Source organism: Macaca thibetana, chromosome 11 (assembly GCF_024542745.1).
Source record: "Macaca thibetana thibetana isolate TM-01 chromosome 11, ASM2454274v1, whole genome shotgun sequence".
NCBI classification, from domain to species: Eukaryota; Metazoa; Chordata; class Mammalia; order Primates; family Cercopithecidae; genus Macaca; species Macaca thibetana.
Genome location: NC_065588.1, coordinates 11,292,180 through 11,316,941, shown reverse-complemented (window position 1 = coordinate 11,316,941; position 24,762 = coordinate 11,292,180). Strand labels below are relative to the sequence as shown.

The following is a 24,762-nucleotide window of genomic DNA, read 5'->3' as shown; positions in this document are numbered from 1 at the left end:
AACCATTGTGGAAAACAGTGTGGTGATTCCTCAAGGATCTAGAACTAGAAATACCATTTGACCCAGCCATCCCATTGCTGGGTATATATCCAAAGGATTGTAAGTCACGCTGCTATAAAGGCACATGAACACGTATGTTTATTGCAGCACTGTTCACAACAGCAAAGACTTGGAATCAACTCAAATGTCCATCAGTGACAGATTGGATTAAGAAAATGTGACACATATACACCATGGAATACTCTGCAGCCATAAAAAATGATGAGTTCATGTCCTTTGCAGGGACATGGATGCAGCTGGAAGCCATCATTCTCAGCAAACTATCGCAAGAACAGAAAACCAAACACCACATGTCCTTACTGATAGGTGGGAATTGAACAATGAGATCACTTGGACACAGGAAGGGGAACGTCACACACTGGGGCCTATTGTGGGGTGGGGGGAAGCGGGAGGGATAGCATTAGGAGATATACCTAATGTAAATGATGAGTTAATGGGTGCAGCACACCAACATGGCATATGTATACATATGTAACAAACATGCACGTTGTGCACATGTACCGTAGAACTTAAAGTATATATTTAATAAAAAGTTTAAAAACGCAGAAACATAAAGTACATTTCTAAGTACAAAATTAGGGTGATACAGCAAATTCTCATAGATAACATTGTAATCAGATATGGTATCTCATAGATACCATAAAGGAGCATAGAGCATTATGGTACTAAGAAATCCAAGTTAAAATTTAAAATTTTTCTTTTTTAATTTTGAGACAGGATCTCGCCGTGTTGTCCAGGCTGGAGTGCAGAAGTACAATCTCGGCTCAATGCAACCTCTGCCACCTTGGCTCAAGTCATTCTGCCATCTCAGCCTCCAGAGTAGCTAGGGCAACAGGCGTTCACCACCACGCCCTGCTAATTTTTTCTTGTAGAGACAAGGTTTTGCCCTGTTGCCCAGGCAGGTCTTGAACTTCTGTGCTCAGGCAGTCCACCTGGCTCAGCCAACCAAAATGCTGGGATTACAGGTGTGAACCACCACACCTGTACCAAAACATTACTTTAGTTAACTAAAACAAAAGAAGAGATAAGAAAGAACTATAAATCCACCATCTTAGTGTTAATATGAGTTTGAAACATCAAAATTTGAATATTTATGACTGATAGACACTTTTTCTCTTATTTCGAATTTAATTATTTGTGATACACATTTGAAAGTGTCAGAAATTCATGAATTTACCATAAATAATAGTATGATGATATTAAATAAATATCTTCAAAAATGTGTCTCTAAATGAAATATTTATATTCATATTGTTAGCATTCTAATTTCACAATACTATTCCTGTGTTCGGTAAAATTTTTTGTTACTATACATTTTTTGGCTCTGCATTAGAAAAAAAATATCATAGAAAGGCAAATTTCTTAAGGTATAAAGATATTTAGGGTGATCTTTGAGTATATTTGTGAATCTATAATGCCACATTGACTGCTATAGTAAAATAATCCAGATTTAGTCACCATAGCTAAGAATGTGAAAAAGCATTTGCAAGAATTTGACTTGCTAATGATGCCATTAAAAGATGAAATAAACTTGATATACTGTATTATTGCATAGAGTATTCATCCATGTTCATATAGAAAAATGCTCCAGATCCCCAAAATAGAATCCTGATTGTTGGAGGTCACTTTTGTTATCAACTTTTAAAATGCAGTAAAAGAAAAAAAGAAGAAGCAAATAAATCATTGAAAATATGTTGGTTTTACATTATTCTTGATGAAATACCATGTGAGGGTATTTGTCTAGGCCTGATGCTGAGAATTACAGAAGTATCATGAGGCCATGAGGAGGAATAATAGTGTTCTCTCATCACCCTGAACTCCAGTACTTAGAAACAAGACTGAAATCACATTTATGAAAAAGCATTCTCCCTTTCACCTGCCATCATCATTCTCATCGTCATCATGTATATCTTCATCTATCTCATGGAATGATTTGTTTTTGAAATATTTAAATACATAATATGGAAAATAAGGAATTTTAAAAAGATCATCATTGTGAGAAAGTTACAATAGTAAACAGCAAAGTTCAAGTCGAGCTCAATACATTTAGGTTTAGAAATTAAGTGTAGTTTATTTTAGAATACATTGCCTAAGCAAATAATTATTTATGAACGACCTTAAATGAATCCTCATTTCACTAAGATCACAATAGAAACAATTTAGATTTTAGTGTAAATAGAACTCCCTAATAAGAAAGATAAAGCAAATAACACATTTTTATGAGCAAGCTTTTATTTCTAAAGAGCGAGTTTTTAGGACCAAATTGTCAAACAGAGGTAAGACCTCAGATCTTCTGTCACACTTGAGTGAGTGATGATGGATTTCAAAGGTTGTAGTTCTATAACCAAAACCATATTCACGGATAGGGATTAAATGGTGGAATTCCATAGAAGCACTAGATTCAGGTTTATTTCCATGGGACTTCAAGTCTACTTGTTTCAGACGTCCTTCAGTTTTTCATAAACTTGTAAGTACTGTTTCACTATTTGATCTTTTAAAGATTGTTGTAAACTAAAAAGTCTTGATTTCTGCTAATAAAGCAGCGTAAAATTAAAATCATGGAATAGAATGGTGGAGCTGTTGTTGAGATACTTTGTCTTATTAATCGAAGTGACATTTTGAGATCCAGTACTTCTCACTGAATTTCTCTGTGAGGAGAGTTTGCGATGATGATCCAGAAACAGAAAAGCTACTATCCAAAAAATGCTATCACATCAAATCAATTATCAATTTCTTCCAAGTTGCAGGAGGATGCCTAGACCTTGCTTTTATTCTCTCTTTTGACCAAAGTATTCCAAAAGGAAGAAAATCATTACCATTCTCATGTCAGAAAAATGGCATGGAGATGAACCCAGGCTGTTTTCGATGTTCCCTCTATGCCCTGTATAAGCGTTACTTGACCGTTTCTGATACATTCCAGTATTTCCAATTTTTGTCTTGGTTCATTTCTAAGTCTGCATTACAATTTCAACATAAATTTTTAGTCAGGAGAAATGTCTTATAGAAATTATTATTACTCATCTCATTATATACTGAAGGGAAAAATCAATTAGCTGTATATACATTCTTATACAACTCTAAGATAGTTGAAATAGGAACTTTCTTATTTAGTTGCATTATAAGGAAATTTGAGATGATGTTATCTGTCAAGCGCAGATGTTTCCAAAGGATTTATTCTAGACTTAATTATCCACCTCACAGGACAAACCTTTGCCATTCCACATCTATTTTTACTTTCTGCTCCTGATTCCTGACACAACAAAGATGTACATACTTCTCACACTCTCGGTTTAGCAGAGTTCTTTTATCAGTTATGTTTTTCTGCAGGAGAAAACCCTCGAAAACGACATTAGATATATATATCTCACATGTCTTTGGATTTCATTTGTGTGTGTGTGTGTGTGTGTTCTATTTTTTGAGATGGAGTCTCACTCTCTCGCCCAGGCTGGAGTGCAGTGGCACGATCTTGGCTCACTGCAACCTCTGCCTCCTGGGTTCAAGCGATTCTCCTGCCTCAGCCTCCCACTAGCTGGGACTACAGGCAAACGCCACCAAGCCCGCCTAATTTTTATATTTTTAGTAGGGACGGGGTTTCACCATGTTGGCCAGGATGGTCTCAATCTCTTGACTTCGTGATCTGCCCTCCTTACCCTTCCCCGCGCCTGGCCTGGATTTCATTTTTCTAAGCTGGGTTTGATGGATGGCTCTGGTGATTTGAGATGGGCCAAATTCGGCATCTTGGAGACAGAGTTTGGCCAATTTAGTGTGGATCAGCTGGGGGCAACCTGACCTCATTAGTTTCTCATTCTCCTTCTGGGAACAGTGTACTTTCTAGGTGATGTTCTCATGGTAAATGGAAAGAGGAAGAATCTCCAGTATGGAAGCCATCTCAAATCTCTACGCAAAGTGCAGTAATTTTCTGTTTATGAAAGTAAGTTAAATGGTTGAACTCCAAGTTCAGGCGCAAGGTAGTCAGTCTTCCTGCAATGGGAGTATGCTGCGAGATTATCTATCAAAGAGCCCGGTACTCAGGAATTCTTATAAAATTGCTAAATATTTTATATGATAATAAATATTCAAACATTAGACTTCACAGAAACTTTACCAAAGTCCTAAGAATTAGATATGTGTTTGATAAATAAATATCATTCATGCGCTGAAAACTGTGAGTGTGAGAATAGGACTAATTTCATCTGGATAACCTCTTGGAAACTCATTTTTTGTTTTGGAAGTTATAGGAAAATAATTTGTTCCATTCATAAGCGGTGTGCCCATGCGTGCATATGTATGTGTATTTATGAGCTTGTGACTAATGAAGCTATACAAAAGTATTAGCAGCAACCAGATCTTATGGAGTACTGGCCTGCCTGTGGTTCTCAAGAAAATCTTAGATGCTTTTGCTAAAAGCAGTTTGGATTCTGCGTATTTAAATCTGGCTTTTAAAATGTCAATATAGGTGATGATCTTAGTTAAGAACAAGCTCCCTTTAAGAATTTAGACATTTACTGTATAAACTACGTACTGGATTATAAAACTTCCCTAACAACTGAAGTCGTTAAAGACAAATGATGGATAGCTTACACAAGGAAAAATTGCAAACACTGAAAGAGAATATGCTCCTATTTGTGTACTAGCAAATGAGGATTCATGTTTCCTGTCAATTTCAGTATGAATAATTCCAGCCTATAAAAGGAACAGACAATGAATGAATGAGTTAATTTGAGTTGTTTGAAAATAAGAATGTTTTCCATAAAGAGATCACTGAACTCATCAATTAACATGCCATGGTGATTTCTGGCTTGACAGTGGTCACAACATTTAAAAGTAAAAAGAATGAGCAAGCACATTCACAAATTAGGTGCATATAGAATTTAAGGTCAGGATATTCAAGCAATCACAACCAGTCATATTTCATTGAGAGGTGAAGCCAGCTGGACTTCCTGGGTCGAGTGGGGATTTGGAGAAGTATTCTGTAGCCAGCATGGGGATTGTAAAGTGCACCAATCAGTGCTCTGTGGCTAGCCAGAGGATTGTAAAATGCACCAATCAATCCTATGTAAAAGGCACCAATCAGCGCTCTGTAAAATGCTTCAATCAGTACTCTGTAAAACGCACCAATCAACAGGATCCAAAAAGTAGCCAATCACAGGGACGACTGAAAAAAAGGCACTCTGATAGGACAAAAACTGAACATGGGAAGGGACAAATAAGGGAATAAAAGTGGCTGTTCCAGCCGGCAGCAAAAACCCACTGAATGCTGTGGAAGTATTGTCCTGTTGTTCTTCACAATAAACCTTGCTACCACTCAGTCTTTGAGTCCATGCTATCTTTAAGAGCTGAAACCTGGCTACTGCTCAATCTTTGGGTCCATGCCATCTTTAAGAACTGTTAACACTCACTGCAAAGGTCCGTGGCTCCATTCTGGAAGTCAGTGAGACCACGAACCCACCTGCAGGAACCAATTCCAGACACAACATCAGCATTTAAAAATTTTCTTTTTGTTTGTTCAGACATGATAACTTTTCTACCCATCATTTTTTCCACTCTAGTAGTGGTTACATTTGTTATTGGAAATTTTGCTAATGGCTTCATAGCACTGGTAAACTCCGTTGAGTTGGTCAAGAGACAAAAGATCTCCTTTGCTGACCAAATTCTCACTGCTCTGGCGGTCTCCAGAGTTGGTTTGCTCTGGGTATTATTATTAAATTGGTATGCAACTGTGTTGAATCCAGCGTTTTATAGTGTAGAAGTAAGAACTACCACTTACAATGTCTGGGCAGTAACCAACCGTTTCAGCAACTGGCTTGCTACTAGTCTCAGCATATTTTATTTGCTCAAGATTGCCAATTTCTCCAACCTTATTTTTCTTCACTTAAAAAGGAGAGTTAAGAATGTCATTCTGGTGATGCTGTTGGGGCCTTTGCTCGTTTTGGCTTGTCATCTTTTTATGGTAAACATGAATGAGATTGTACGGACAAAAGAATATGAAGAAAACATGACTTGGAAGTACATATTGAGGAATGCGATTTACCATCCAGGTATGACTGTAACCACGCTACAGAACTTAGTACCTTTCACTCTGACCCTGATATCTTTTCTGCTGTTAATCTGTTCTCTGTGTAAACATCTGAAGAAGATGCAGCTCCATGGCAGAGGATCTCAAGATCCCAGCACCAAGGTCCACATAAAAGCTTTGCAAATTGTGATCTCCTTCCTCTTGTTATGTGTCATTTACTTTGTGTCTGTAATTATATCAATTTGGAGTTTTGAGAGTCTGGGAAACAAACCTGTCTTGATGTTCTGCCAAGCTATTAGATTCAGCTATCCTTCAGCCCACCCATTCATCATGATTAGGGGAAACAAGAAGCTAAAGCAGACTTTTCTTTCAGTTTTGTGGAACGTGAGGTATTGGGTGAAAGGATAGAAGCTTCAATCTCCATAAATTCCCAAGAGGGGCATTGTGTGTCTTCTAGCAGAAAACAAACTGGTGGTGTATGAAACATTTTCTATTTCTTACTGTGTTTTCTGTAATGTATGTGTATGAATAATTTCCAAACCTATACCTAGAAAAGTCTTTTACCTAAACTTAGTCAAAAGAAGTGTATATGTGTGTGTGTGTGTGTGTGTGTAATGTATATGAAAAACTTAAGAACATTGGCAATAACATACGCTTTTTTGTTTTTTCACACGAACTGTCAAATTATACAAAATATGACAAAAATTACTCAGAATTTCGAAGCCATGGTTTTCATTTATGTATTTTATATTTAATTTGTAGAATTTACAATGTCTATTTATAATTATTAAGAAATAACAGCTTATCTCACGGAAAATATTGCTGTTTTCTATTGTTGTTTGATCCACGCAAATATACCACAATGTGCTTAGAATTCGTTGTTTGAACATCTAACTTTTTGGATGGTAAGGTCATTCAATTCTAAATCAATAATGAGAATGCATCTTTGAGGTTTTATTACATTATGAATTCCTGTTTTATTTAGTAAAAAGCAATCAGAATTATTGATAGAAAACAATGCCCACAAAAAACTTCGAGTGACGAGCATATGTAGAGTAAATTTCGTCTATGTCTACCATAAACAGTACTGAGGAATATTAGATTTAATAACAAGTATGTGAATAGCTTAGAAGAAAATCTCTTTGGTAATAAAGGGATGAAAATTCATGATCATGATCTTGATTGCTATTATCATTTTCCATATGCAGTTAGAAATGTCATTTCTTCCAGCTTTTGAATTAAAGAAAAACTGTTTTTGAATTGAGATCTGATGCAAATTGTTTTAGTATTTTTTTCTAAAGCACTTCTAAGCCCTTGATTTGCTAAATATATCCTTATCTTCCATTTATAAAATTCCTTCTAAACTTCAGATAGGAGAACTCAAATCACTTCTCTAAAAAAAAAAAAAAAAAAACTATCAGTGTAAAAGTAGTATAGCAATGATGGAAAATAATTCAGTGGAACTTTTTGTAAATGTTAAAATAGTATCGATGAAATTATGTATTAATTATGGAGTGTGCCTTAACGTTATAATTTTGTTGTCAGTAATGAAAATGTTTTGACATATTCACTAATAAAACGTTCTACTATAAGAAAGAAATTTACAGTCTTGTTCACAGCTAAATTGTATATGAAGGTATTAGTTGTTTGTATTATGAAATTTTAACGATGTTATTTAAACCTCAAGATAAATCATCCCCACAGCTGATTTATGTATTTTTTTAATCATATATCTTCCTCAATACAATGTAAGAACTGTAAAAAAGCAGATCATGTCTTCCTTGCTTTCTGTTGACTCACAGGTTCTAGAACCCAGTACCAAGTGTAGATGTTCAAAAATGATGTTTTAATGAACAAATAAATGGGTGGATAAAACGGATAAGTTGATGTGATAAACCAATTAAAAAATGAAAAGTAAACTCATCACAAAATCTGCTTGGACCAGAGCCTATATCTTCTGTAGAGCCCTCTTTTATTCCGGGTTCCACTCGAGACCGGTAGCCTTTTGAAACTTTGTTAATGAGTCAGAGCAATATTTTCAAATGTGGAATATGTTGGCTCCAAAATCCCAATAGGCCCCCAAAATATTGTGTCTCTTTTGTAGTGATAGGAAATATATAGAGCAAAACATCGTTTACTGTAATAAAGATTGTTTCGACGTGTGGACTGGGGACACTGAACGCTTTAAAATATCACCTATGTTGTAGGTCCCTGAATCTTCTCGGGTTTATTTATTTTGTTCTGGTATTTTACTTCCATTCAACATTAGGGTATTTTACTATATTTAAGAAACTTGCCACTTCCTGATTATTGTACCAACGAATATATTATTATTAATTATTATTCTTATTGCTATTATTTTGAACAGGTTCTCACTGTGTCCCTGAGACTGGAGTGCAGTGGCAGGATCACAGTTCATGACAGCCTCAACCTTCTGGGCTCAAGTGATTCTCCCACCTCCACATTGCTAGCAGCTGGGACTGCAGGGGAACAATCTCACGCCTGGCTAATTTTTTATTTTCTGTTAGGATAGGATTTTACCATGTTACCCAGGCTGATTTCAAACTCCTAGGTTGAAGTGATGTGTCTGTTTTGGCCTCAAAAGTGCTGGGATTACAGTCATGTGCCACAGGGCCCAGTCTGTAATATTATCAATATATTAAATTAGCATGATGTTTTAAAAAATGTAAATTAAACTGAGAACAGAAGTGACATAGTCCTGACATAAAACAGTGAAGCAGTGCTATTATTCTTACAATACAAAGCAAATTGTTTTGATTTTCCCTCTTACTGGGTGTAGATTAAGAAATATTGACCAAATCACGAGCCACATTAAAAGTACCAGAAGCTCTGCTCTGCTCAGTGAAGATAGCAAATCCTGGAAAGATTTTGTGAGTGTTGATTTAAGTTTATGGTAGTCTGCATTCATTCTATAATTCATCTGGTTTTGGTAGAGGCCAGATAGGTTAAGTGAATAGAGATCTAAAGAGACTACTGTCCCCTGTAACTTGCAAGTGTTTTGTCACGGCAGTGACCAATTCCATTCCTTAGGGAATGCAGTTATTATATTTTATACATTGCGTTGCCAGTAGAGGAGAATTTGAGAGGCTTCCCCTTGGTCCTGCTATAATAATGACCTTTACTCTACAGGTTTCAATTACACATTCAGGAAGAAGTAATAACTGCAAACTGATTAGATCCACCTCGGGATGGACATGAGCCGAAGCTCTAAGTAGCATCTGACCTTCAAGCACTCCCACTGCAGGCTGGATGTGAGGACTCATGCCTGTAGTCCTAGTGCTTTGGGAGAGCAAGGAGGGAGGATCCCTTGAGAGCAATAATTCCCTGTGCAGCATATGGAGACTCCATCCATACAAAAAATTAAAAAAATTAGCTGGCATGGTTGTGCATGCCTATAGTTCCAAACACTTGGGAAGTTAAGGCAGGAGGATTGCTTGAGCCCAGGCATTCAAGGCTGCAGTGGGCTATGATCCTGTCACTGTACTCCAACTTGGGTAACAGAGGGAGACTCTGTCTCAGAGGAAGAAGAAAAAAGTGTAAGTTCTCGCTGATATCTTAAATATCAAGTAAAATGGGATCAAATCAATAATTAACAATCTTTGGTTCCTGCCTATAGCAAACAGGTAAAATTGAAAGTAGTTATGTAAAGAATAGATTAACTCCTAACAAAATTAACCAAAGACAATTTTATTTTCATCTCCTTTCTTTGTTTTTTTTTTTTTTGAGACAGGGTGTTGTTCTGTCTCCCTGCTGGACTGCAGTGGCACGATCCTGACCAATTACAACCTCCATCTCCTGGGTTCACATGATTCTCCTGCCACAGCCAACTGAGTAGCTGGGATTATAGGTGTGCGTGATCACAACTGGCTAATTTTTGTATATTTAGTGGGGACAGAGTTTCACCGTGTTGGCCATGCAGGTTTCAAACCCCTGACCTCAGGTGATCTACCTGCCTTGGCCTCCCAAAATGCTAGAATTACAGGCCTGGGCCACCATGCCCAATCTATCATCTGCTTTTTTAGGTAATTATATTGAGGCAGGCAGTAGTTGTAAAATGCAGTCTCACATCATAGCTATACTCTAACGAGGAGGGTATCTGGTTTCCTGTCTTCACAGTCTGACTAGAAGATTCCCTCTTAGAAACCATTATACTGTAAAAACGGAAAAGAAATAAAATCCAAGATTGGAGACTGATTTGGTAAATATGTGCATAATTATAAATGAATGTTTACTGTCAAAAATAATGTCTTATTGCGGTAATTACATAATTGATAATATATAGGCAAATGGCAAAAAAAATAGACTGGAGGCAGAGGTGACTGGAGTAAATTTACTTAAAGTATTTTTTGAACTGTTCTATATCTATGAGGAGATTTTGAACAATGACCCTGTAATTCTATCTAAAGGTATATATACAAAGGAATTGTATCAAATGATATTTGAGAGAATGCTTTAGTAGAATTATTCATAACTGTTCAAAAAAAAGCTGGCCAAATAGATATTAAGGATAGATCAATCATTACAGTAAATCCACACAACAGAACAACATAGAGAAGTGAAAAAAAATCATATGTACATGCAACTCTGTGACTAAATTTCAGAAACACAATGTTGAGACCAAGAAACCACAACCAAGAAGAACATGAAGGATTGTACCTACACACAGTTGAAAGCAGGCCAGACCAAGCTGTGCAGTTTAGGGTTGCATACCTAATTGGTAAAGTATAAGGAAAATCAAGGAAATGATCATCATAAATTATGGGTATTGTTTATCTCCAGAGATGTGAACAAGGGGTTACGGGCTTGGAAAGTGGCATGGAGGTGGACCTAGGCTGTTTTCGGTGTTCCTTGTCTTGCCTGCCATCATGGTTACTTGAGTGCTTATGATACATTGTGGTATTTCCCATTTTTGTTTTGGCTCATTTCTAAGTGTGTGTTATTATTTTAACATAAAAATTTTAAATTAGGAGAAATATCTTATAAAAGTTTATTATTACTCATTATATACTGCAGGAAAAATAAACTATTTGTATACATTCTTATACAACTCTAAGAGAGTTGAAGTAAGAACTTTCTTATTTAGTTGTAACATGAGGAAATTTGAGATGATGTTATCTGTCACCTCCAGATTTTTTCAAAGGATTTCTTCTAGCCTTAATTATCCACCTCATAGGAATAAACCTTTGCCATTCCCCATCGATTTTTTCCTTTTGGCTCCTGAATTGCTGACACAACAAGGTTGTACATATTCTACACACTCTTAGTTTAGCAGAGCTCTTTTCTCAGTTATGTTTTTCTGCAAGAGAAACCCTCCAAAACTACATCATATATTTATATATTATATCTTTAGATCTCATTTTTCTAAGCCGGGTTTGGTGGATGTCTCTGGGGATTTGTGGTGGGCCAAATTCTACATCTTGGAGGTCGTTAGAGTTTGACCAATTTAGTCTGGATCAGGTGGGGACAATCTGCCTTCATTAGTTTCTCATTCTCCTTCTGGGAACAGAGTACTAGCTAGGAGATATTCTCATCCTAAATAGAAAGAGGAAGAACCCCAGTATGGAAGCCATCTCAAATCTCTATGCAAAGTATATTAATTTTCTGTTCATCAAAGCAAGCTAAATTATTGAACTTCAAGTTCAGGGGAAAAGTAGTCAGTCGTCCTGTGATGGGAGGTTACTGCAAGATTATATGTCAAAGGGCCTGGTACCCATGAATACTTATAAAATTGCTGAATATTTTAATTAAATAATAAATATTTAAACATTAGACTTGAAAAAACTTTACCAAAGACCTAATAATTAGAGATGTGTTTGATAAATAAATATTGCTCATGGGCTGAAAACCCTGAGTGGGAAAATAGGACTAATTTCAGCTGGACAGCCCCCTGGAAACTCATTTTATAGTTTGGAAATTACAAGAAAATAATTCATTCCATTCATAAGTGGTGTGCACATGTGTGTGTTTGTGCATTTATTTATGAGCTTGTGAATAATGAAGTCACACAAAAGTATTAGCAGCAACCAGATCTTATGGAGTACCTGCCTGCCTGTGGTTCTCAAGTAAATCTTAGATGCTTTTGATAAAAGAAGGTTGAATTCTGTGTATTTAAATCTGGTGTTTAAAAAAGACTGTATAGGTCATGATCTTAGTTATGACCAAGCTCCCTTTAAGAATTTAGATATTTACTATATGATCTCTGTATTGGGTTATAAAACTTCCCTAACAACTAAAGTCGCTAAAGACAGATAATGGAGAGGTTACACAAGGAAAACTTGCAAACACTGAAAGTTAATATGTCCTTGTTTGCATACTAGCAAATGAGAATTCAGGGTTCATGTCAACTTCAGTATGAATAATTCCAGCCTATAACAAGAACAGACATGAGTGAATGAGTTAATTTGAGTTGTTTTGAAATTAAAAATGTTTTCCATAAAGAGAGCATTGAACTCATCCATTAGCATGCTATGGTGATTTCTGGCTTTACACTGGTCACGACAATTAAAAGTAAAAAGAATGGCACAGCAGATACACAAATCAGGTACATATAGATTTTAAGGTCAGGATATTCAAGCAATCACAACCTGCGATGTTACACCGGCATTTTAAAAATTTCTTTCTGTCTGTTCAGACATGATAACTGTTCTATCTATCACTTTTTCCATTCTAATAATGGTTATATTTGTTATTGGAAATTTTGCTAATGGCTTCATAGCATTGGTAAATTCCATTGAGTGGGTCAAGAGACAAAAGATCTCGTTTGCTGACCAAATTCTCACTGCTCTGGCTGTCTCCAGAGTTGGTTTTCTCTGGGTATTATTACTACATTGGTGTGCAACTGAGTTTAATCTAGCTTTTTATAGTGTAGAAGTAAGAAGTACTGCTTATAACGTCTGGGTAGTGACCAACCATTTCAGCAGCTGGCTTAGTACTAGCCTCAGCATGTTTTATTTGCTCAAGATTGCCACTTTCTCCAACCTGATTTTTCTTCACTTAAAGAGGAGAGTTAAGAATGTCATTCTGGTGATGCTGTTGGGGTCCTTGCTATTTTTGGCTTGTCATCTTTTTGTCATAAACATGAATCAGATTGTACAGACAAAAGAATATGAAGGAAACATGACATGGAAGATCAAATTGAAGAGTGCAATGTACTTTTCAAATATGACTGTAACCATGCTAGCAAACTTTGTACCCATCACTCTGACCCTGATATCTTTTCTGCTGTTAATCTGTTCTTTGTGTAAACATCTGAAGAAGATGCAGGTCCATGGCAAAGGATCTCAAGATCCCAGCACCAAGGTCCACATAAAAGCTTTGCAAACTGTGACCTCCTTTCTCCTGTTATGTGCCATTTACTTTCTGGTCATAATGCTATCAGTTTGGAATTTTGAGAGGCTGGAAAACGAACATGTCTTCATGTTCTGCCAAGCTACTGTATTCAGCTATCCTTCCACCCACCCATTCATCCTGATTTGGGGAAACAAGAAGCTAAAGCAGATTTTTCTTTCAACTTTGTGGAATGTGAGGTACTGGGTGAAAGGACAGAAGCCTTCATCTCTGTAGATTCACGAGAGGGGCCTTGTGTGTCTTCTAGCAGAAAACAAACTGGTGGTGTATGAAACATTTTCTATTTCTTACTGGGTTTTCTGTAATGTATGTATATGAATAATTTCCAAATGTATACCTAGAAAAGTCTTTTACCTAATGTTAGTCTAAAAACCATATATGTGTGTGTGTGTGTATTTATGTGTGTATGAAAAACTGAAGAACATTGACAATAACATGCTTTTTATTGTTTTTTCAAAGAATTGCCAAATTATAGAAAGTACGACAAAAATTCCTCAGAATTCTGAAGCCATGTTTATTTTATGCATGTAGTTTTTATTTCATTTGAAGAATTTATGTCTATTTATAATTATTAAGAACTAGCAGCTTATCTTGGGGAAAATATTGCTCTTTTGATTGTTATTTGAACCACACAAATATACCACAGTGTGCTTAGAATTCGTTGTTTTAACCTATATCTTTTTGGATAATAATGTCATTCAATTCTATCTCAATAATCAGGATGTATCTTTGGGGTTTTATTCCATTATGAATTCCTTTTTTATGTTTAGTAAAAAGCAAACAGAATTGTTGTTAGAAAACAATGCACACAATAAAATTTGAGTGACAAGCATATGTAGAGTAAATTTAATCTATGTCTACCATAAACAGTACTGAGGTATATTAGATTTAATACAAGTATATGAATAGCTTAGAAAAAAAAGTCTTCTATAAGAGGGATGAAAAATCATGATCATGATCTTGAATGCTATTATCAGCTTTCATATGCAGTTAAAAAAGTCATTTCTTCCAACTTTTGATCTAAAGAAAGGCTTTTTTTGAAATTGAGCTCTGATGTAAATTATTTTAGTATTTTTTCTATGGCACTTCTAAGTCCCTGAATTGCTAATGATATCCTTATCTTCCATTTATCAAATTCCTTCTAAACTTCAGATAAGAGAACTCCAACCTTCTCTTTTCTAAAAAAAAACTATCAATGTGAAAATAGTATAGAAATTATGGAAAACAATTCAGTGAAACTTTTTGTAAGTGTTAAAATAGCATCTATGAAATCTATGTATTGATTATAGGATGTTCCGTAACATTGTAAGCTTGTTGTAAGTGATGAAATGGAAGTGTGTTGACATATTCACATTCATAAAGCATTATTAATAAGTTTATATGAAATAACAATCATAGAATGAAAAAAGATTAATATAATTTATTGAAATAAAAATACATTTTGAATAAGAATAGAAAACGGCTTGGAAAATATTGTTTAATAACATTTTATGTAAATACAAAAATGTATATATTAGCCTGACATTACTTATTTTGGAAAGTATATGACACAATGGGAATTTTCATACACTACTCCTGGGAGTGCCATAAATGTGTGCCATCATTTCAGCTGAGTATGGTATTATCTGATTACGATGAAGGATTACATCCTAAGATCCAGTATGGACACTCTTATCAGAATGCATATACATACACATGCATATCACTGAGTTTCAGTAGCTAAAGTTGAGAAATCCTCCAAATGTCTACCAGTCCTCTCAATGGATAAACAAACTGTGGCATACTTATACAATGGAATGCTATACAGCAATCAAAATTAACAAACAAGACTGCCATGTTTACAACAGAATAATACAACTATGAAAATGAACAAATTTGAGCTACATAGATATTAATACTCACAGATATGAGAGGAATTATCAAGATGGAAAATACATTTAGTATAATCTCATTTACATAATGCTGAAAAACATTGTTTTTAATACATTGTAATTTTTTACCTTGGTAATAAATCTCTACAGTGAAACATATGAGTGATCATTAAAACAATTGGGATAGTCAGGAGGGAGGAAAATATCAACAAGAAGACTTTCATCGGGAGTATGTGGATTGCTGGAAATTCTACTTCTTTTTTTTTTTTTTTTCCACTTTTATTTGGATCTCATCTGTGTGAAGTATCTTTGACTGTGTTGGTCATCGTTGAATCAAATATCTAAATAAACTGAATCTGGAACATCCTAGTCCTCACATCAAAAGCACTGAATGAAGTTGGAATGGGGACTGGTGGTGGTGGTGGTACAGCAACAGGGTAGCCTAGTTAGGTTGCACAAGCCCATCAAAACACATGTGATTGTATGATTAGAACCAGGAAACTGGTTACTAGAAAAAGGAATTTAGTGGCTTGTAGAGAGAAAATATTACATATTCAAGCACCTCACAACAGCTTAACACCAATTTTGTTTGAGGAATTCCTTTAGGTGTTAAAATACAATAAACAACCACAGTTGCCCACTTTTTGATGTAGTGGTTTGATTTTTTCTTGCAAATTTGTTTAAGTTCTTTGTAGATTCTGGATATCAGCCCTTTGTCAGATGGGTAGATTGTAAACATTTTCTCCCATTCTGTAGGTTGCCTGTTCACTCTGATAGTAGTTTCTTTTGCTGTGCAGAAGCTCTTTAGTTTAATTAGATCCCATTTGTCAATTTTGGCTTTTGTTGCCATTGCTTTTGGTGTTTTAGTCATGAAGTCCTTGCACATGCCTATGTCCTGAATAGTATTTCCTAGGTTTACCTCTAGGGTTTCTATGGTTTTAGGTCTAACATTTAAGTCTTTAATCCATTTGAATTAATTTTTGTATAAAGTGTAAGCTTTCTACATATGGCTAGCCAGTTTTCCCAGCACCATTTATTAAATAGGGAATCCTTTCCCCATTTCTAGTTTTTGCCAGGGTTGTCAAAGATCAGATGGTTGTAGATGTGTTTTATTATTTCTGAGGGCCCTGTTCTGTTCCACTGGTATATCTCTCTTTTGGTACAAGTACCATGCTGTTTTGGTTACTATAGCCTTGTAGTATAGCTTGAAGTAAGGTAGCATGACACCTCCAGCTTTGTTCTTTTTGCTTAGGTTTGTCTTTGCAATGCGGGCTCTTTTTTGGTTCCATCTGAACTTTAAAGTAGTTATTTCCAATTCTGTGAAGAAAGTCATTGGTAGCTGGATGGGGATGGCATTGAATCTATGAATTACCTTGAGCAGTATGGCCATTTTTACGATATTGATTCTTCCTAACCATGAGCATGGAATGTTCTTCCATTTGTTTGTGTCCTCTTTTATTTCATTGAGCAGTGGTTTGTAGTTCTCCTTGAAGAGGTCCTTCACATCCCTTGAAAGTTGGATTCCTAGATATTTCATTCTCTTTGAAAAAATTGTAAATGGGAGTGCACTCATGACTTGGCTCTGTGTTTGTCTGTTATTGGTGTATAGGAGTGCTTGTGATTTTTGCACATTGATTTTGTATGCTCAGACTTTGCTGAAGTTGCTTAGCAGCTTAAGGAGATTTTGGGCTGACACAATGGGGTTTTCTAAATATACAATGGCAAATTCTATTTCCTTACCAAGGTCTGGTAGCATCAACGTTAACATTATAATTTTTTCTTACTTTTTGTTAGGTGTTATTACTCTGTATATGTATGTTATATGCCACAAAAAAAAAGTGTTAAAAATTTCATGTCTAAAACACCAAAAGCAACGGCGACAAAAGCCAAAATTGACAAATGGGATCTAATTAAACTAAAGAGCTTCTGCACAGCAAAAGAAACTACCATCGGAGTGAACAGTCAACCTACAGAATGGGAGAAAATTGTTGCAATCTACTCATCTGACAAAGGGCTAATATCCAGAACCTACAAAGAACTCAAACAAATTTACAAGAAACAAGCAAACAACCCCATCAAAAAGTCGGCAAAGGATATGAACAGACACTTCTCAAAAGAAGACATTCGTACAGCCAACAGACACATGACAAAATGCTCATCATCACTTGCCATCAGACAAATGCAAATCAAAACCACAATGAGATACCATCTCACTCCAGTTAGAATGGCAATCATGAAAAAATCAGGAAACAACAGGTGCTGGAGAGGATGTGGAGAAATAGGAACACTTTTACACTGTTGGTGGGACTGTAAACTAGTTCAACCATTGTGGAAAACAGTGTGGCGATTCCTCTAGGATCTAGAACTAGAAATACCATTTGACCCAGTCATCGCATTACTGGGTATATACCCAAAGGATTATAAATCACGCTGCTATAAAGACACATGCACACGTATGTTTATTACAGCACTATTCACAATACCAAAGACTTGGAATCATCCCAAACGTCCATCAGTGACAGACTGAAAAAATGTGGCACATATACACCATGGAATACTACGTAACCATACCAAAGGATGAGTTCGTGTCCTTTGTAGGGACATGGATGCAACTTGAAGCCATCATTCTCAGCACACTATTGCAAGAACAGAAAACCAAATACCGCATGTTCTCACTCATAGGTGGGAATTGAACAATGAGACCACTTGGACACAGGAAGGGGAACATCACACACCGGGGCCTATTTTGGGGTAGGAGGAAGGGGAGGGGGGAGGGGGGAGGGATAGCATTAGGAGATATCCCTAATGTAAATGATGAGTTAATGGGTGCAGCACACCAACATGGCACATGTATACATATGTAGCAAAACTGCACGTTGTGCACATGTACCCTAGAACTTAAAGTGTGTATTAAAAAAAAGTTAAAAAAAGCAGAAACATAAAGTACATTTCTAAGTACAAAATTAAGGTGAAACAGCAAATTCTCATAGATACCATTGTAATTAGAGTTTTGCTGAATAAAGGAGCATAGAGCATTATGGTACTAAGAAATCCAAGTTAAAATTAATTTTTTTCTTTTTTAATTTTGAGACAGGATCTCGCCGTGTTGTCCAGGCTAGAGTGCAGAAGTACAATCTCAGCTAAATGCAACCTCTGCCACCTTGGCTCAAGTCATTCTGCCATCTCAGCCTCCAGAGTAGCTAGGGCAACAGGCATGCACCACCACGCCCTGCTAATTTTTTCTAGTTTTTTTTTTTTTTTTTTTTTTTTTTTTTGTAGAGACACGGTTTTGCCATGTTGCCCAGGCAGGTCTTGAACTCCTGTGCTCAGGCAATCCACCTGGCTCAGCCACCAAAAATGCTGGGATTACAGGTGTGAACCACCACACCTGTACCAAAACATTACTTTAATTAATTAAAACAAAAGAAAAGATAAGAAAGAACTATAAATCCACCATCTTAGTGTTAATATGAGTTTGAAACAACAAAATTTGAATATTTATGACTGATAGACACCTTTTCGCTTATTTCCAATTTAATTATTTGTGATACACATTTGAAAGTGTTAGAAATCCCCAAAATAGAATCCTAATTGTTGGAGGTCACTTTTGTTATCAACTTTTAAAATGCAGTAAAAGAAAAAAAGAAGAAGCAAATAAATCATTGAAAATATGTTGGTTTTACATTATTCTTGATGAAATACCATGTGAGGGTATTTGTCTAGGCCTGATGCTGAGAATTACAGAAGTATCATGAGGCCATGAGGAGGAATAATAGTGTTCTCTCATCACCCTGAACTCCAGTACTTAGAAACAAGACTGAAATCACATTTATCGAATAGCATTCTCCCTTTCACCTGCCATCATCATTCTCATCGTCATCATGTATATCTTCATCTATCTCATGGAATGATTTGTTTTTGAAATATTTAAATACATAATATGGAAAATAAGGAATTTTAAAAAGATCATCATTGTGAGAAAGTTACAATAGTAAACAGCAAAGTTCAAGTCGAGCTCAATACATTTAGGTTTAAACATTAAGTGTAGTTTATTTTAGAATACATTGCCTAAGCAAATAATTATTTATGGACGACCTTAAATGAATCCTCATTTCACTAAGATCACAATAGAAACAATTTAGATTTTAGTGTAAATAGAACTCCCTAATAAGAAAGATAAAGCAAATAACACATTTTTATGAGCAAGCTTTTATTTCTAAAGAGCGAGTTTTTAGGACCAAATTGTCAAACAGAGGTAAGACCTCAGATCTTCTGTCACACTTGAGTGAGTGATGATGGATTTCAAAGGTTGTAGTTCTATAACCAAAACCATATTCACGGATAGGGATTAAATGGTGGAATTCCATAGAAGCACTAGATTCAGGTTTATTTCCATGGGACTTCAAGTCTACTTGTATCAGACGTCCTTCAGTTTTTCATAAACTTGTAAGCACTGTTTCACTATTTGATCTCTTAAAGATTGTTGTAAACTAGGAAGTCTTGATTTCTGCTGATAAAAACAGCATAAAATTAAAATCATGGAATAGAATGGTGGAGCTGTTGTTGAGATACTTTGTCTTATTAATCGAAGTGACATTTTGAGATCCAGTACTTCTCACTGAATTTCTCTGTGAGGAGAGTTTGCGATGATGATCCAGAAACAGAAAAGCTACTATCCAAAAAATGCTATCACATCAAATCAATTATCAATTTCTTCCAAGTTGCAGGAGGATGCCTAGACCTTGCTTTTATTCTTTTCTTTGACCAAAGTGTTACAAAAAGAAGAAAATCATTACCACTTTCATGTCAGAAAAATGGCATGGAGATGGACCTAGGCTGTTTTCGATGTTCCCTCTTTTGCCCTGTATAAGCGTTACTTGACTGTTTCTGATACATTCCGGTATTTCCAATTTTTGTTTTGGTTCATTTCTAAGTGTGCATTACAATTTTAACATATAATTTTTAGTCAGGAGAAATGTCTTATAGAAATTATTATTACTCATCTCTATATATACTGAAGGGAAAAATCAATTAGCTGTATATACATTCTTATACAACTCTAAGATAGTTGAAATAGGAACTTTCTTATTTAGTTGCATTATAAGGAAATTTGAGATGATGTTATCTGTCAAGCGCAGATGTTTCCAAAGGATTTATTCTAGACTTAATTATCCACCTCACAGGACAAACCTTTGCCATTCCACATCTATTTTTACTTTCTGCTCCTGATTCCTGACACAACAAAGATGTACATACTTCTCACACTCTCGGTTTAGCAGAGTTCTTTTATCAGTTATGTTTTTCTGCAGGAGAAAACCCTCGAAAACGACATTAGATATATATATCTCACATGTCTTTGGATTTCATTTGTGTGTGTGTGTGTGTGTGTGTGTGTGTGTGTGTTCTGTTTTTTGAGATGGAGTCTCACTCTCTTGCCCAGGCTGGAGTGCACTGGCACGATCTTGGCTCACTGCAACTTCTGCCTCCTGAGTTCAAGCGATTCTCCTGCCTCAGCCTCCCAAGTAGCTGGGACTACAGGCAAACGCCACCAAGCCCGCCTAATTTTTGTATTTTTAGTAGGGACGGGGTTTCACCATGTTGGCCAGGAAGGTCTCAATCTCTTGACTTCGTGATCTACCCTCCTTACCCTCCCCCGCGCCTGGCCTGGATTTCATTTTTCTAAGCTGGGTTGATGGATGGCTCTGGTGAGTTGAGATGGGCCAAATTCGGCATCTTGGAGATAGAGTTTGGCCAATTTAGTGTGGATCAGCTGGGGGCAACCTGACCTCATTAGTTTCTCATTCTCCTTCTGGGAACAGTGTACTTTCTAGGTGATGTTCTCATGGTAAATGGAAAGAGGAAGAATCTCCAGTATGGAAGCCATCTCAAATCTCTACGCAAAGTGCAGTAATTTTCTGTTTATGAAAGTAAGTTAAATGATTGGACTCCAAGTTCAGGCGCAAGGTAGTCAGTCTTCCTGCAATGGGAGTATGCTGCGAGATTATCTATCAAAGAGCCCGGTACGCAGGAATTCTTATAAAATTGCTAAATATTTTATATGATAATAAATATTCAAACACTAGACTTCAGAGAAACTTTACCAAAGTCCTAAGAATTAGATATGTGTTTGATAAATAAATATCATTCATGGGCTGAAAACTCTGAGTATGAGAATAGGACTAATTTCATCTGGATAACCTCTTGGAAACTGATTTTTTGTTTTGGAAGTTACGAGAAAATAATTTGTTCCATTCATAAGCGGTGTGCCCATGCATGCATATGGGTGTGTATTTCTGAGCTTGTGACTAATGAAGCTATACAAAAGTATTAGCAGCAACCAGATCTTATGGAGTACTGGCCTGCCTGTGGTTCTCAAGAAAATCTTAGATGCTTTTGCTAAAAGCAGTTTGGATTCTGCGTATTTAAATCTGGCTTTTAAAATGTCAATATAGGTGATGATCTTAGTTAAGAACAAGCTCCCTTTAAGAACGTAGACATTTACAACATGAACTATGTATTGGATTATAAAACTTCCCTAACAACTGAAGTCGTTAAAGACAAATGGATAGCTTACACAAGGAAAAATTGCAAACACTGAAAGAGAATATGCTCCTATTTGTGTACTAGCAAATGAGGATTCATGTTTCCTGTCAATTTCAGTATGAATAATTCCAGCCTATAAAAGGAACAGACAATGAATGAATGAGTTAATTTGAGTTGTTTGAAAATAAGAATGTTTTCCATAAAGAGATCACTGAACTCATCAATTAACATGCCATGGTGATTTCTGGCTTGACAGTGGTCACAACATTTAAAAGTAAAAAGAATGAGCAAGCACATTCACAAATTAGGTGCATATAGAATTTAAGGTCAGGATATTCAAGCAATCACAACCAGTCATATTTCATTGAGAGGTGAAGCCATCTGGACTTCCTGGGTCGAGTGGGGATTTGGAGAAGTATTCTGTAGCCAGCATGGGGATTGTAAAATGCACCAATAGGCGCTCTGTGGCTAGCCAGAGGATTGTAAAATGCACCAATGAATCCTCTGTAAAAGGCACCAATCAGCGTTCTGTAAAATGCTCCAATCAGTGCTCTGTAAAACGCACCAATCAACAGGATCCAAAAAGTAGCCAATCACAGGGACGACTGAAAAAGGGCACTCTGATAGGACAAAAACTGAACATGGGAAGGGACAAATAAGGGAATAAAAGTGGCTGTTCCAGCCGGCAGCAAAAACCCAGTCAGGTTACCTTCAATGCTGTGGAAGGGTTGTCCTGTTGTTCTTCACAATAAACCTTGCTACCGCTCAGTCTTTGGGTCCATGCTATCTTTAAGAGCTGAAACCTGGCTACCGCTCAGTCTTTGGGTCCGTGCCATCTTTAAGAACTATAACACTCACTGCAAAGATCCGTGGCTCCACTCTGGAAGTCAGTGAGACCACGAACCCACCTGCAGGAACCAACTCCAGACACAACATCAGCATTTAAAAATTTTCTTTTTGTCTATTGAGACATGATAACTTTTCTATCCATCATTTTTTCCATTCTAGTAGTGGTTACATTTGTTATTGGAAATTGTGCTAATGGCTTCATAGCGTTGGTAAATTCCACTGAGTGGGTCAAGAGACAAAAGATCTCCTTTGCTGACCAAATTCTCACTGCTCTGGCGGTCTCCAGAATTGGTTTGCTCTGGGTATTATTATTAAATTGGTATGCAACTGTGTTGAATCCAGCGTTTTATACTATAGAAGTAAGAACTACCACTTATAACGTCTGGGCAGTAACCAGCCATTTCAGCAACTGGCTTGCTACTAGTCTCAGCATATTTTATTTGTTCAAGATTGCCAATTTCTCCAACCTTATTTTTCTTCACTTAAAGAGGAGAGTTAAGAATGTCATTCTGGTGATGCTGTTGGGGCCTTTGCTGGTTTTGGCTTGTCATCTTTTTGTCATAAACATGAATCAGATTGTACAGACAAAAGAATATGAAGAAAACATGACTTGGAAGTACATATTGAGGAATGCGATTTATCATCCAGATATGACTGTAACCACGCTACAGAACTTAGTACCTTTCACTCTGACGCTGATATGTTTTCTGCTGTTAATCTGTTCTCTGTGTAAACATCTGAAGAAGATGCAGCTCCATGGCAAAGGATCTCAAGATCCCAGCACCAAAGTCCACATAAAAGCTTTGCAAATTGTGATCTCCTTCCTCTTGTTATGTGTCGTTTACTTTGTGTCTGTAATTATATCAATTTGGAGTTTTGAGAGTCTGGGAAACAAACCTGTCTTCATGTTCTGCCAAGCTATTAGATTCAGCTATTCTTCAGCCCACCCATTCATCGTGATTTGGGGAAACAAGAAGCTAAAGCAGATTTTTCTTTCAGTTTTGTGGAACGTGAAGTACTGTGTGAAAGGACAGAAGCTTTCATCTCCATAAATTCCCAAGAGGGGCATTGTGTGTCTTCTAGCAGAAAACAAACTGGTGGTGTATGAAACATTTTCTATTTCTTACTGTGTTTTCTGTAATGTATGTGTATGAGTAATTTCCAGACATATACCTAGAAAAGTCTTTCACCTAAAATTAGTCAAAAGAAGTATACGTGTGTGTGTGTGTGTAATTTATATGAAAAACTTAAGAACACTGACAATAACATATGCTTTTTTTGTTTTTTCACATGAACTGCCAAACTATACAAAATATGACAAAAATTACTCAGAATTCCAAAGCCATGGTTTTCATTCATGTATTTTATATTTAATTTGTAGAATTTACAATGTCTATTTATAATTATTAAGAACTAACAGCTTATCTCAGGAAAAATATTTCTGTTTTCTATTGTTATTTGATCCACACAAATACACCACAGTGTGCTTAGAATTTGTTGTTAGAACATCTCACTTTTTGGATGGTAAGGTCATTCAATTCTAAATCAATAATGAGAATGCATCTTTGAGGTTTTATTACATTATGATTTCCTGTTTTATGTTTAGTAAAAAGCAATCAGAATTATTGATAGAAAACAATGCCCACAAAAAATTTTGCGTGACAAGCATATGTAGAGTAAATTTCGTCTATGTCTACCATAAACAGTACTGAGGAATATTAGATTTAATACAAGTATGTGAATAGCTTAGAAAAAAATCTCTTTGGTAATAAAGGGATGAAAATTCATGATCATGATCTTGATTGCTATTATCATTTTCCATATGCAGTTAGAAACGTCATTTCTCCCAGCTTTTGAATTAAAGAAAAACTGTTTTTGAATTGAGATCTGATGCAAATTGTTTTAGTATGTTTTCTAAAGCACTTCTAAGCCCCCGATTTGCTAAATATATCCTTATCTTCCATTTATAAAATTCCTTCTAAACTTCAGAGAGGAGAACTCAAATCTCTTCTCTAAAACAAAAACAAAAACAAAAACTATCAATGTAAAAGTAGT

The 24,762-nt window shown here is 36.0% G+C and overlaps 5 protein-coding genes across 5 annotated transcripts in view; all 5 read left to right on the top strand.

The window, feature by feature from the left end:
• MAGOHB (mago homolog B, exon junction complex subunit) overlaps positions 1–24,762 on the top strand; it is a 1,022,454-nt gene that overhangs the window by 400,687 nt on the left and 597,005 nt on the right. The gene's annotated exons all lie outside the window — the stretch shown is intronic.
• Positions 1–24,762, top strand: part of LOC126930761 (taste receptor type 2 member 46-like) — a 40,898-nt gene that overhangs the window by 9,152 nt on the left and 6,984 nt on the right.
• On the top strand, positions 1,363–24,043 carry LOC126930760 (taste receptor type 2 member 31-like). Its single transcript, XM_050748260.1, has 2 exons — positions 1,363–5,067; positions 22,316–24,043. Exon 2 carries the CDS (start codon positions 22,830–22,832, stop codon positions 23,757–23,759), a length of 930 nt encoding a protein of 309 aa, XP_050604217.1. The 5' UTR covers positions 1,363–5,067; positions 22,316–22,829; the 3' UTR covers positions 23,760–24,043.
• LOC126930771 (taste receptor type 2 member 31) lies at positions 5,055–6,793 on the top strand. Its single transcript, XM_050748273.1, has one exon. It carries the CDS (start codon positions 5,573–5,575, stop codon positions 6,482–6,484), a length of 912 nt encoding a protein of 303 aa, XP_050604230.1. The 5' UTR covers positions 5,055–5,572; the 3' UTR covers positions 6,485–6,793.
• LOC126930777 (taste receptor type 2 member 46-like) lies at positions 10,406–14,801 on the top strand. The gene has a single exon (XM_050748279.1). The coding sequence runs from the start codon at positions 12,731–12,733 to the stop codon at positions 13,658–13,660; it is 930 nt and encodes a 309-aa protein (XP_050604236.1). The 5' UTR covers positions 10,406–12,730; the 3' UTR covers positions 13,661–14,801.

Excerpts from the sequence above, each read along its gene's own strand:
- LOC126930771 (XM_050748273.1), top strand. The coding sequence starts at position 5,573 with ATGATAACTTTTCTACCCATCATTTTTTCCACTCTAGTAGTGGTTACA.
- LOC126930777 (XM_050748279.1), top strand. The coding sequence starts at position 12,731 with ATGATAACTGTTCTATCTATCACTTTTTCCATTCTAATAATGGTTATA.
- LOC126930760 (XM_050748260.1), top strand. The coding sequence starts at position 22,830 with ATGATAACTTTTCTATCCATCATTTTTTCCATTCTAGTAGTGGTTACA.